The 14,995-nt window shown below is 41.9% G+C and overlaps 1 protein-coding gene across 5 annotated transcripts in view; it reads right to left on the bottom strand.

Moving 5' to 3' along the window:
- NLK (nemo like kinase) overlaps positions 1–14,995 on the bottom strand; it is a 124,895-nt gene that overhangs the window by 42,457 nt on the left and 67,443 nt on the right. For all 5 annotated transcript variants that reach the window (XM_084822622.1, XM_084822623.1, XM_084822626.1 and 2 more), the window contains one exon: positions 11,410–11,465. In XM_084822622.1, the coding sequence (XP_084678748.1) occupies positions 11,410–11,465 (56 nt within the window). The remainder of the gene's footprint in view (positions 1–11,409; positions 11,466–14,995) is intronic.

Raw genomic sequence — 14,995 nt, 5'->3', positions numbered from 1 at the left:
CATCTCTAAAAATATCACATACATCCTCAGGTAGACCTAATCATGTAAACTAGTGACAACAGTGACAAGCTGAAAGCAACATGCTTTATAAATAAAGGCCACCCTGACAGTTGGCTATGAGTTTAGGCATATCACAGAAAACCGTCGTGTACATCAAAGCTCAAGTATTAGGGAGCTGGGATTTGTAGCCAGCTGGAATCCTGTCAGAAGCTCTTTGTACTGCTTGGCTATGCCTATGGTAATGAGGAATGCACCATCAAATGCCAGCTCAGAGGTGGATTAACGGGGGGGGGGAGGGGGGGGAGAGAGAGAATGAAAAAATCCAAAAATAACTTCTGCAACTGTGCAAAGCACATTGCTAAAGCTACTGTGTTGGGATTCGGGTTTCGCCACGGTGGGTAGAATGTGAAACAAGTGCAATGATGGGGGTAGTACTTCCAAACAAAAGCTTTTTGTTGAAAAAACAAAAACAAAAACCCAAACCCGACTATTCCCCAAAGGAAAAACTTACACCAACAAACTATGTGGCACTAGCTGCAAGAGACCTAGCTTAAGGGCAGCCCCCACATAGAGCTCATTACAGTAGTCGAGATGTGAGGTTACTAATGTATGGGTTAGTGTGGCTAAGCTCTTCCCAGCTATTAAAGGCCATAGCTGGCGCACCAGCCAAAAATGGGAAAAGGCAGTCCTTGTCACTGAACCCACTTGGGCCTCCAGTTACAGTGATGGTCCTATGAACACCTTCAGGCTATGTGCCTGCTCCATCGGAAGGAGTGCAACCTCATCCAGAATAGAGAAACTGCCTAATTCCTGGACATGGGAACCACCCACCCACAGGACCTCCATCCCACTCCAAATCTCATAATGGCTGCTCCCAACGTCATCATACAGACGTTGAATAACATTGGGGACAAGATGGTATCCTGTGGCACTCCCTGGCACAATTGCCAGGGGGCTGAAAAATTTTCACCCAGTGCCACTCACTGTAACCAGCCCTGTAAGTAGAATTGGGACCTTGGTAAGGCAATGGCCCCGATCCCCAACTCAAGGATACTAACCAATAGGAGACCATGATCAGTGTTATCTAACATTGTGAAGACTGGGGTCTCCAATGTGGTACTCAAGGGCATCAATGGGCCTGCAGACACATCTCTTGGTGCCTGCCAGGCTCCCTGTCCCTCTTGCTCTTTATTTTATTTCTTCAGGTTGTTTTAAATTATTCTTTAATTCGAACTGCATGTCTTTTGCACCAGGCTGTAGTTGGTGGACCTCAGGGAAGTAGTAAAATAAATAAATAAACAAACAAACAAACCGTTTAAAAAAAAACTCTAGTAAAAAATAAAATAAAGACGATACCGCATGCCTGAAGTGTGTCCACTGAATAGTGCTATGCACCTTAGCATTTTTTCCTTTGCCATTTGACACTTCCTCCCTATCTCCATCTGTCAGCCTATGCCCACTTCCTTCCAATTTAGATTAAGCCCTCTGGTCATGGGCCTTGGCACATCCGTACAACTCTAGCACAACACTGGCAGTGTATGTGCCAAGAAGGGAACTAGAAGTGAAGCAAGGTACAGCCAAAGAGCCACATTTTGCTTCCAGCTTAGACATTGCATAGAGGGATGCATAAAAATGTGAAGAACTGAAGGAAAGAAGAGGAGGCAACTGACCAAAGAAAACAACCCCTTTGGCTTATGCCATCCATTTACGTTTAAACATTGATTCACAAGTATCTTCACTATGATCAATGTTTTAATTTTTAAACTAATGATTTATTCAAGTACTGTGGTAATTAGAAATGCTTTTCTACAAATTCAAAGCAGTCCTGTTAAGGCTAATTATTTATTATCAAACGTGTTAAACATGACAGCCCCTTAAAGCAGCAGCTGAAAATCACATTATGAAGACCTTGGACTCAAGCACTTGACTGTGCAGCATAGCTTATTTCAAGGAAACCAGTTCTCATAGAAAGGGTTAACATGTAAGGTAAGTGGAATTCAAAAAACAATGTGGTATTATTAGACTCAAGCTAGGATCAATACCACCACATTTTTCAAAAGTACTGCAGCACCTAACCACTTAAAAGTTTATTGAAAATTGTTTATATTAGAATGTAAAACAACCTAACCCATTTAAAAATCCATTAATTGGAACTGCATTACAAGGAAAGGAAGATATATACTAAGTAGGCTTCAGGGGGAATAGAGATCTCTCCATGATCAAAATTTCTTATAATGGAATGGAATAGGTGGCCATTAACACATTGCAAGTCATGGTTGATGACCACCTCGGCTACTTCATCCTACTGGCAAAAATAAGAGATTATAATTAGTCCTTATTGCCTATGGTTACTACCTCTTGGAACTCTTGAGATGGGTTAAAACATGCACATAGCCCACACACAACCAGCAACCATCAAAAACTGGACTTGGCTTCCAGAAACTTGTGCATAGATTCACACCTATGTTGATGCTGCCCAAATTCTGCAATGAGAAGCCAGGAATGCAAAGTGCTGGTGAGTATCCATGAGTACATGTAATGCATACATGAATGTAATGTAATGTAATGTAATGTAATGTAATGTAATGCATACATTAGCTCTGTCCCCTTATGTGCCTAAGAACAGTCAGAAGGGATAGGAAAAGAAAATGCATGTTTGAATTGCCTTTAGAAGCACAGCAAAAGCAGAGTCGCACAGGTCTATCGTGATTCTGTCCACTTGTCCAGGTGCCCCATCCCACAGTCATCCAGTTTTGAGGGTATGTATCTGCAGGTGGGTGTTTCAGGTTTGGTGGCCAGGAAGTCTCCCTTCCTGGTCTCGGGTTTGGTGCTGGAGTCTCCGTGGCTCGTTTTACTGGGAAACGTCAACATACATGCTGAGGCCAGCTTTTGGGGAGTGGCTCAGAAATTCATGGCCTCCATGGATCTATCCCAATTAATATCTGGCCCTACTCATTGAGCAGGCGGACTGTGTCCTTGTTGGTTCTGCTGGACTTTTAGGCAGCTGTCGATACCATCGACCATGGTATCCTTCTGGGGTGTCTGTCTGAGGTGGGATTGGGAGGCAATGTTATATGGTAGCTCCAATCCTTCTCAGAAGGTGGTGCTGGGGGATTCCTGTTCTACACATGGCCATTGGCCTGTGGTGTCCTTCAGGGTTCCATCTTATTCCATGCAAAGGGCTGGATGCGCCTGATCTCGTAAGCTAAGCAGGGTCAGCCCTGGTTAGTACTTGGATGGGAGACTGCCTGGGAATCAGGCTTCCTGCATTGAGCAGGGGATTGGACTCAGTGGTCTTGTAGGCCCCTTCCAACCCTATGATTCTATGCTATTTAACATATACATGAAACCTCTTGGAGAGATTGTCTGGAGTTTTGGGGTTCAGTTCCACCAGTATGCTGACGACACCCAACTCTATCTCTCCTCTCTATCTAAATCCAAGGAAGCTGTTCTGGTTCTAAATTGGTACCTGATTTTGGTAATGGACTGGATGAGGGCAAACAAATTGGACCTTAATCCAGACAAGACAGAGGTGCTTTTGGTCAGTCAAAAGGAAGATCAGGAAAAAGGGATTCAACCTATGCTGGATGGGGTTACATTCCTCCTGAAGACTCAGGCTCACAGTTTGGGTGTACTCTTGGACTTGGCCCTGAACCTGGATGCCCAGCTCTCGGCAGTGGCCAGGAGTGCATTTGCACAGCTGAGTGCTTCAACAGCACCTGTTCCTAAAGATTTCTGATCTGGCCACCGTCACATATGTTTTAGTTACATCTCCTTTGGACTCCTGTAACGTGCTCTACGTGGGGCTGTCATCGAAAACTGTTCAGAAACTTCAGTTGGTCCAGAGTGTTGCAGCCAGACTGTTGACCAGAGCTCGTTTCAGGGAGCACACGACTCTCTTGTTACAGCAGCTTCACTGGCTACCAGTCTGTTTCTGGGCAGAATTCAAAGTCCTGGTTATGATCTATAAAGCCCTGTATGGCTTGGGGCCAGGCCACCTGAAAGATTGCCTCCCATACAAGCCTGCCCAGTCCTTATGATAATCTGGAGAGGCCCTTCTTTCGAGACCTCCACCTTCAGAGGTGCGTTTGGTGGTGACCCAAGAGAGGGCCTTTTCGGTGGCCACTCCCAGGCTGTGGCCCTCCCGCCCAAGGCAAAGCAGGCCTCTGGCCACTAAGTTGTGTGCTGCTTTTTCTTTTTTTTATTCTGTAATTGTTATGTTTTTATTGTATTTTAATGTATTGTTTTAATCAACTTTAATTGTAAGCTACCTTCAGTGCCATTTTTTGGTAGAAAGGCAGGGTACAAATGGTGATGTAAGGTACTTCTTCAGGATAAACATATTTTTAAAAGAAAGTTTAACAAATCGAGCAGAACAACTGATCTACAGATCAGCATCCAACGTTACAAGCAGCACTACAAAAGATGCACTAGTGTCTCTTGCTTCCACAGCAATATACGAAGGAAGGGAAACTTGGGCGAGAGAGAAGCACACGTTTCAGAGATGCATTCAGTTGGTGCATCAACCCTGAGCATGCTTCAGTTCACCTTTACAATGGAAGAACAAAAAACAGACAGACAAAGGCACTCACTCACGCTCTTGTAGATGTTTCTCATAATACCCAAAGTCACCTACACTTGCCTCAATTAAAGTTTTATCACACAAAAGATGTTAAAAAGTGACAGTCCTGCCAATATTTAAGCTAATCACATCCATTTTCAAGCTGCAAATGGATGTGGCTCTAAAGACACATTCAATAAGAAGGGAGACTGAGGCTGTGTACAAATTGACTTGAAAGGTGTATAATCATACCACCATTGCCTGCAGTACATACGTTAATTATTTATTTTTGGGTCCTGCTATGATCTTTGGGCAAGTTCTTATTTTGGCATTTTCAACCACACACCCCAAAGGATGTTATCATAATATTAATACATAAGAATAATTATACAAATATAAAGATAGGTAAAGAGAGAATCATGAACAAGCCAGTTTCAACTACTCCTGACAAATATGTAAATTATTTTTGTGCATCAACACAAAAGAGAAGGTAAGCTATGAGTGGTTCAACATATATTGGACATAAAAGGATACCAAAGTTTCTCACTACTTCTTTGGTTAGGTGGGTTACTTTTTTCCATTACTAAATGTTCCCAGACTTGTTTGTTAACACGACAGCATTATGGACTAGGTCAGTCTTTCAATTGTGAGCTAACAGTTCTTACAAATTTCTAAAACTCAAACTGCAAAACCTGCTTAACTAGACATGATAGTGAACCATAAAAACCAACACGCACACCTTATGATGGTGCTATTCCACCGCCTGCAAGTTTCTTCAAGCCTGAGGGGGCATTCACATTTGCATATAGCCACTACATTACTCCTGGGCATATTACTGGATCTGTTCTTTCTGATTTAGGGTCCACACTTCATTACCATTTGATTCATCACATTTTGGGACCACTACATTTTAATTTCCAGCAAGTCAAGTGAGTAGAGAGGCAAGCTAAGCAGGGTAAAAGGGAGAGCGACATTATCACTTTCAGTGTTGATGCTTCCAGAATGCAGAGGAACTCCTTCTAGTTGCCCAAACAGGCACAGCTGAAACACAGCATATTTTTGAAGTGAATAATGTTCTTTACTCCCTTACACATTGCAAATCACTGTTCTAAGTGGTAAGAACTGAAGCAAGGTTAGGGGCATTATGGTAATAACACCAGGGGCTTAGTGACCACCCTCTGATCTTTTTAAATTTTATATATCTACACATATATATAGACTCTGACTTTTCCCATCCTATGCAGTCTGGTTAAAAGTTGGACTCCACAGCACCAGCTCCTAAGCTGTATTATCTTAGTTGCATTCCTTTTGTACTAAGTTGTAAGTTCATTTCAGTTTACAGCACCCTGCAATTTGTTTCACCAGGAAACACAAATTCCTTTCATTACCTATACACCTTGAGAGAGATAATCACACTTGTAGCTTTTGTTCTCATATGGCTCTGTTTATATAGCTATACCAGAAAAGAATTAACCGTGATTTCAACATGAATTGTTAAAATGAGACTATTAGACAATGTTATTTGCATTATTATCTCAAGTGTCTTTTCCAGTCTTGCTAAATAGGATGGAAATGTCTGAACACCCACTATTTCATTTTTGCCTCAAGACAACAGATTTGATCTCTCACACAAATGAAAACATAATGGATTAGAACCTGCAAGGGTCTCCCCACCCAACATGCAAATATGAGAAATGGGCACTTCCAATGACTAGACTGACATATTTGCAATATAGCGTTGCTCAGCATTCAAGCTCAACCTTTTAGTGCAATGCGGCTAACAAAACCAAGCTTTATACCATAGGCACTGGCTTTTTGTGCCATGCCATGACTAGTTGACAAATCCAGTTCAATTATTTAAAAAACAAAATGGCAAGAAAATGCCAGGGTCTCTGTGAAATGTATTACTTCCATCTGGCTGATTTTTTCTCCCCACTAAAAAATTCCTTCTACAGGCAGGCATTCATGACAATACAGGCAATTCTTTATTCATCTATCTTAGGAAGAAATTTGTCTAGAGTGGAGATAGCCAACCGGTGGCTCATGGACCACAATTACCCTGCAAGATGATTTTATATAGCCTAAATACTACCTGCAGTCACAGGCTAGGACTGAAAAGCAAATGGATCCTACAAGAGGGGGCACTAAAAGGTCCTTGTAATGAAAAACCCTGCCTCCCTATCCAATTTAGCTCAGTACAGTCTATAGTGACTGGACACACAAAACGCAAAGGTTGACCTTAAGAAAAATGACAAAATCCATACTTGGGCAGATTAAGACAAGTAATGGTCACAAAACAGTGTGTAAGATTTGAGTTCTCCAGAATTGTTTATCAGGTAAGATATAAACAAAGGGCGGGGGGGAGGAAAAAAGTGGCTGATGTTGAAGCCATGGAGTCTGAATCTAGTTACAGTCTTAAGATAGAACGTGGGAGGTGGCTGCAGACATTCAAATTAGGCTGTATGAGGTCACACCTAGGACTCTCCCGAGTGATGCTGGGATTCAAAAGCAAAAACGTTGCTCCCCTATTTTTGAAAACATAAAATCCAGCTGTTACGCAAAACTGCCTCCATCCTTAGGAAAGCACACAGATAACTTGATAAGTACAAAACAAAAGCAGAGATAAAGGTTTTTATATTAACAAAGCTAGAGATAATTTTAGAAGGTGTGCAAGGTAAAAACAGTCAACAGGAGCCAAATTGGGATGCTTTACCTAGTAGTTGGAAGGCATGTACCCTCAGGGTCCCAGCTTCAGGTGGTATGAATCCTCTTCCTCCAATGTAAGAGCCCACTGTTGGGTGGCTAAATTTAGTATTCTCCAAGGTTTCAGATAGAAGCCTTTCCTAGCCCTGCCTGGAGATTGAACCTTGAACCTTTTGCATACAAAGGATATCCTCTACCACTGAGCTATGGCCTCTGCTCTTACTCCGCATCCCCTACTGAAACTAAGGTACCTTACACTTGTCTCCATCATTTTCTCATCCCTCTCTTGCCGAATCTTTTATGCTATAAGGATTTTCTTCCCTACAGAACTAGCATATGATGACAGTTTCAGAGTAGGTTATGAATCTGCCACAAAAATATAATTTGACTTCACCAAGTTTATTAAAATGCTACACCACTAACACACACACACACATACACACACACACACACACACACACACTGCGGCTTCACCACCTCGTGATGAATTCCTTCTGTACTAATCAGGTTCCCTAGGTTTATTATACCCTATATCATCAGGAACTTAAGCATGAGGATGTATGTGTGGATAGAGGCCAGAGGATAAAACATCTGTCCCTTTAAACAAGAAAGCACTGTAGCTTCCCCATTACACAGGAGCTTATACCGCACATACAGCCACCACTACCAAGAAATTCCCTGTAATTCTGCTATCTAGAAGGGAAATGGGTTCCATTGCTCAACTTCTCACCTACAGCCTTATCTCCTATTTTCTCTGGAGGTGTCAACCGACTATATATGTGACGAACCTTGCAAATCTGAATTACCAGCTCGACCCCAGAGGTGTGTCCAAGCCCACATGGTCACACCTGATTGATGGATCAGCACCCCCCTGCCCATAGAATTCTTAAATCCAATAATGTGCTATGAAAAAATTATCATCTTTTTCTGAACCTCTAAGTTGACCCTCATGTACTTGATGGGACTGAAGATGCTGCTTAGAATATGTACATACATATTTTGTTATGCTGTTTGTCTGCTTCACCTAACCCTCTTTGTAACTCCGAACTAGTCTTGAATAAGCTCCTCCTTTAATTTGGACTCACTGGGTTGTGGAGTGGTGACTAGAAAAGTCATTGCACCTTCCTTCTCATTTCACGCTACAGAGAAACTGGGGTTCCTGCTAATGTGCTGGGACCAGTGGAGACTGCACAGGAGAGGGCAATCACTCAAATGGTTTTTAAGTTCCCCTTCCTCAGCCTAGGAAGGTGGAGATTCTCGATCTCTGGAGGAGGCCCCAACTTCAGGAGAGCCAGAACACCAACAACGTTTGACTAGCATCGGAGTTAATGGCAGCCTTTCCTGAGCAGGAATACTTCTGAAGCTACGGTATTTCATTACCCCTCCAAATACACCTCCTTTAAAGTCTAAGCATGAGGCCATTTGTCATTGACCCAGTGTTATTAATGTTTCAAATATTTCTAATATCTTTCCATTTTGTTCTAAATTGAGTCTGAAACATAATTTGTGCTCTATCTAAAAATTCACTATCTGTCCACCTAGCGTTTTTTTCCCCAAGACAGACTTGGCAAAACCTCCCCCTGCCAAACGTTTTCCAGCAATTATCTTTTTATCTGCTCTAATGTTTTAAGTTAGCTCTAAATATAGCAGCAGATTAGCTGGATGAGTCTAGGCAGCCTGTTGCCATTAAGATCTTTAGATCTGTAAGCTGGTAAACTCCCTAACTAAGAAGAAGAAAGCAATTCTTATTTAAAACCACTGTCCTTGGTTCAGTAGATTCCACCTACATCCACTTTGAAGTCACAAAAGGAATCGTATTCATTGTATTTCTATACCGCCCAATTGCCAAAGCCAAAGTAAGCAATTGCCGATTGCCAAAGTAAGATCAAACTTACTGAAAAGATGCAAAAACACTAGAAAATGGGGAGTGTGCGGGAGAAAAAAAATCTAGTAATATGTTTCATTTCTATGTGTAAAGCATTTCCACAAAACAACCACACAGAAAGAGTCTAACAAGAACAACAGGTTCATCAATTATATCCCCTCAGTCCATACAATCTGCTATATAGCCCATGTTCTCCAACACCTGGAAGCTTTTAACTTAAGGAGCTGAGGATCAAATCTGAGAATGCATCCCTTCTACACTGGAAATGCACAAGCCTTTTTGTTGTACCACTATGAACCTATAATGTCAGACATAAGGCTTGGAGCCAAACTAAATTTAAAACGCTGACTAGCAGGCATGTTAAGTGAGAATTTGAATGTTAAATGAGAATATGAATCTGACCAGCATCTCGGCACTGGGGTGGTCATGTACCCTTTCCTTCTGTGTCATTTTCCTGCTTAACTCTCCCTGCCCTCTCAAAAGCTGGGGAGTGTAAATTGGGAAAACAGAAACAAGGAAAGGATTAACCCTTTTTGCCAGTGCAGCAGCCCCAGTTTGGGCTTCCCAGTGACTGCTACATTTTTTTCAATACAGCAAGAGATCCTAATCACGGATCTCCCATGTTAAATCTCGTTGTGCCCATAACAGTCAGCAATGAGCAAAAGCCAAGTCCTCGCAACTATCTCAAGTAGAAGCATTTTGGGGACTGGAGATAACCTGCTGGTAAAAAGCCCTAAATATAACCTGAGTCCCAACACTCTGGGGTCACTGCCAGTGATTTCTTACATTCTGAAAAATGGCATAGAAAAGTGGTATGAGATGTAACATTTCTTGAAATTTTGAAGCCATTGGAAAAAAAAGCAATTTGGGGGGAAACTGAATTACGTGCAATACTTACCTTCCTATGCTATTAACAACATCAAATGTACCATTTATTAAATTTAACATATAAAATAGCACTATCTGGCATATTTATGAAATTTACAAAGAATTCCTATGTATGTTTACTCAGAAGTGACACCTATTCTGTTTAGCAGAGCTTGTTCCCAGGTAAGAGCACATAGGATTGCAGCCTCACAGTAGAAATGCCTTACAGTATAATCCTATACATTACTACTCAGAAGTCAGCCCTATTACGTTTAGGGCCCAAGTAAGTAGGCATAGGGTTGCAGTCTTCAATTTGTACAAGCAAAAGGACAGCAGATGTAGAATAGATGCTTCTAGTATCTGCAAACAAGATCAGGGGTCGCCAGAAGGCAAGCAGCAATTCACAAGAAAAGAAGGCCCTATATGGATTTGCGTGTTGCATGTGTCTATAGCATTCACAGGAATTACCTTTCTCTAATGCTGTAGATTGTCTCACGTAAAAATATTCATATTACACATTTGGAGCAAGAAAACCCTAGTCTTAAAAGTATTTCACTCATTCCAAAAGTGAAAATATTTCACTGAAATGTTTTTCACTGTTCCCCAAAATTTCCATTGGACAAGTTGAAATAAATCCTCAGGAAAAAAGCTAAGGGAAAAAGCTTCCCCCTGAACGTTTCTGGACCCTCAGAACTGGCACCTGAATTGCCCCTAGATGAGTGGCTAAAGCGGGAATGGTAGACTGCAAAACCCAACCCCAAATGCACACAACTTGTGTTATTCAGTATGAAAAAAATACCACCCCTTTATTCCATACATCATTGCAAAACTTTTTACTCGTAAGCAAGCATTGAAAGGGTAGGGAAAAAGAAATCTCCCATTTCACTGTAGCACTTTAACTTTCCTTAAAGGGAGTAGAATAGGATCTGTAATGCTCATGAAGAGGTAAATAAATACACATTAAGCAAACGTGTGTATGTGTTCCAAGACATGTCTGGTAACCATCTTCTCCACCATTCATGTGTTTCAAACTATGTGAATGGCATTTCCATATTACAAAGCAATTTATCTGTTGTCATTTTGTGGACATTTTCCAACACTTTTTCAAAAGATAAGCATGGAAAAAAAAACCATCCTAAAGCCTTAACCATGAAAATGAATTCATTTACAAAACTACAAATATCTATACCCCCAAGCACCTCCTCCTTTCTACACCTCTGTGATGAACAGCCAAACCGTTTGCCATATGGGCATATGACAGCTTAGCCTACCTGCCACCTTTCCAGATGTCGGGGAGCTCAAAGATTAGAAAGTCAAATCCAGCAGGCATTTTATAGGCTTGAGTCAATCACACCTACCTCAATTAAGATTGTTTATTTAATGTTTAGGATACATTTCTTCGAAGTAGTCAATGTGTGGTGGCTGGAGTATGTCGAGAGCAGAGAGTACCTAGGAAAAAAGATGGAAGCTGATTTAATTACTTGGAACACGCTAAAAATCCTCACTTTACAGAGACAATTGTAGAAACAATGAGGTGGTTTTTGTTTTGTTCTTTGTGATGTAGGGTGGCAGATGCAAAGTTGAGGGAAGACTTTACAAAGGACACTACTGATGTCAGGCTTCAGATTTAGACTTCAATGGGCAATTAAAAAAAACACACAATGGCTAGCAATTAGCACACCCTGTTAAGCTTGGATCCTTCCATGCTTAATGCCTTCAAGTGCAGGAGAGCAGACTTCTGATTAAACTGAACCCTGCAAACATCTGCCTGCATGGACGCATCTGACTCAGGCCAATGTAAGGCAACGTTTGCCAGGCCAATTACTTCCAAAACAGGATGGCAGGGAAAACCCTCAAAAGCAACTTTTGTCAGGGTGTTTCACTGGACACCATTCATGCTTGGTGTTCCCTAGTGTTGGGCTCTTCTGAGCAGTGAGCCAACAGTTTGGATGACTGGAAATTATCCAGTCTCCTTCAGTATCATCATTACTATATCTTACTCTGGTCATTACTGGGCATTTTGATTTTACAACTTTACTGTGAACCGGCCAGGACACTAGGCTAATGCCTTGCTCAACTGAAACAATAACCCTGGAGAAAGAAAACATACTTTGTTTTAGATGATTACAAGAGGCATTCCCCCTTCTCTCTCACAGTACAAAGAATACCTCTTCTACAATGGTGTTTGCCATCTGCAGTTTTTATTCAGTAATTATATTTCCATTATCCTAACTGATCAATCAATTAAATGGTACAGCACTAGTTTTAATGTATTCAGGCTCTGAAATTGGTATGCTTGGTGTCCCATCCCGTCCCCCCCGCCCCAAATGGGAAAGCATGAACAATTTTGGATTATGAAATATTTGCTCTTAGAATGATGAATACACTGTTTAAGGCAAAGTGTTCATATATAGCTACCAGGCCTTTACTCCCCACAAATGATTTCTAAAACCTATGTGATAGGAAGATTTTTTAAAGACTAGAGATGGCGCAGAGTGGTAGGTGGCAGTATTGCAACCGAAACTCTCCTCACGACCTGAGTTCGATCCCAGCGGAAGCTGGGTCTCGGGTAGCCAGCTCAGGTTGACTCAGCCTTCCATTCTTCCGAGGTCTGTAAAATGAGTATGCAGCTTGCTGGGGGAAAGGTAGTCACGACTGGGGAAGGCAATGGCAAACCACCCCGCTATAGCCTGCCATGAAAACGCCAGCGTAAGCAGTGTCCCTCTAGGGGTCAGTAATGACCCGGTGCTTGCACAGGCGGAACCTTTCCTTCCCCTTCATGGATCACTGCCTTGTGGCGAAGGGGCTTGTGTAACTCAGTGAAGCCATAAGCTATGCCATGCAGGGCCACCCAAGACGGACAGGTCATGGCAGAGAGTTCTGACAAAATGTGGTCCACTGGAGAAGGAAATGGCAATCCACTCCAGTATTCTTGCCAAGAAAACCCCATGGAACGTATCACAAGGCTAAAAGAGATGACGCCGGAAGATGAGCCCCTCAGGTCGGAAGGTGTCCAATATACTACTGGGGGAGAGCAGAGCGAATTTTCAAGTAGCGCCAGAAAGGGTGAAGCGGCTGGGCCAAAGCCGAAAGGACACTCAGCTCTGGATGTGTCTGGTGGTGAAAAGAAAATCTGATGCTGTAAAGAACAATATTGTTTAGGAACCTGGAATGTAAGATCAATGAATCAAGGTAAGCTGGAGGTGGTCAAACATGAGATGGAAAGATTGAACATTGACATCTTGGCAATCAGCAAACTAAAATGGACAAGCATGGGCAAATTTAATTCTGGTGACCATCATATCTACTACTGTGGGCAAGAATCCCTTAGAAGAAATGGAGTAGCACTCATAGTCAATAAAAGGGTGGGAAAAGCAGTACTGGGGTACAATCTCAAAAACGATAGAATGATCTCAGAATGAATCTGAGGCAAACCATTCAACATCACAGTAATTCAAGTCTATGTCCCAACCACTGAGGCTGAAGAAGCTGAGGTTGATCAGTTCTATGAAGATCTACAACACCTTCTAGAACTCACACCAAAAAAAGATGTCCTCTTCATCATACGGGATTGGAATGCTAAAGTAGGATGTCAAGAAATCACCGGGATAACAGGCAAGCATGGCCTTGGTGTACAAAATGAAGCAGGACAAAGGCTAATAGAGTTTTGCCAAGAGAACATGCTGATCATAGCAAACACTCTTTTCCAACAGCACAAGAGGCGACTCTACACATGGACATCACCAGATGGTCAATATCAAAATCAGACTGGTTATGTACTTTGCAGCCAAAGATGGAGAAGCTCTATACAGTCAGTAAAAACAAGACCTGGAGCTGAGTGTGGCTCAGATCATGAGATTCTTGTTGCAAAATTTCGGCTTAAATTGAAGAACGTAGGGAAAACCACTAAACCATTCAGGTATGACCTAAATCATATCCCTTATGAATATACAGTGGAGGTGACAAATAGATTTAAGGGATTAGACCTGATAGACAGAGTGCCTGAGGAACTATGGCTGGAGGTCCATAACATTTTTCAGGAGACAGCAACTCAATCCATCCCAAAGAAAAAGAAATGCAAGAAAGCCAAGTGGCTGTCTGATGAGGCTTTACAAGTAGCTGAGGAAAGAAGGGAAGCGAAAAGCAAGAGAGAAAGGGGAAGATATATCCAACTGAATGCAGAGTTCCAGAGAATAGCAAAGAGAGACAAGAAGGCCTTCTTAAATGAACAATGCAAAGAAATCGAGGAAAACAATAGAATGGGAAAGACTAGAGATCTTTTCAAGAAAATCGAAGGTATCAAGGGAATGTTTTGTGCAAAGACGGGCATGATAAAGGACAAAGAAGGCAGGGACCTAAGAGAAGCAGATGAGATTAAGAAGAGGTGGAAAGAATACACAGAAGAACTATACAGGAAAGATCTTAATGTCCCTGATAGCCATGATAGTGCGGTCACTGAACTAGAGCCGGACATCCTCGAGAGTGAAGTCAAGTGGGCCTTAGGAAGCATTAGTAACAACAAAGCTAGCGGAGATGACAGTATTCCAGCTGAGCTATTTAAAATCCTAAAAGATGATGCTGTTAAAGTGCTGCACTCAGTATGCCAACAAATTTGGAACACTCAACAGTGGCCACAAGACTGGAAAAGGTCAGTTTACATTCCAGTTCCAAAGAAGGGCAACACCAAAGAGTGTTCAAACTACTGTACAATTGCGCTCATTTCACATGCCAGGAAGGTTATGCTCAAAATCCTACAAGCTAGGCTTCAGCAGTATGTGAACTGAGAACTACCGGAAGTACAAGCTGGGTTTCAAAGAGGCAGAGGAGCTAGAGATCAAATCGCCAACGTTCACTGGATCATGGAGAAAGCAAGAGAATTCCAGAAAAATGTCTATTTCTGCTTCATTGACTACGCTAAAGCTTTTGATTGTGTGGATCACAACAAACTGTGGCAAATTCTTAAAGAGATGGGAGTACCA

This window comes from Heloderma suspectum, chromosome 16 (genome assembly GCF_057233095.1).
Source record: "Heloderma suspectum isolate Gila_16-S chromosome 16, 16-S_ref, whole genome shotgun sequence".
Lineage (NCBI taxonomy): Eukaryota > Metazoa > Chordata > Lepidosauria > Squamata > Helodermatidae > Heloderma > Heloderma suspectum.
Note: the sequence above shows the minus strand (reverse complement) of the source record. Positions and strands in the feature narration are given on the sequence as shown.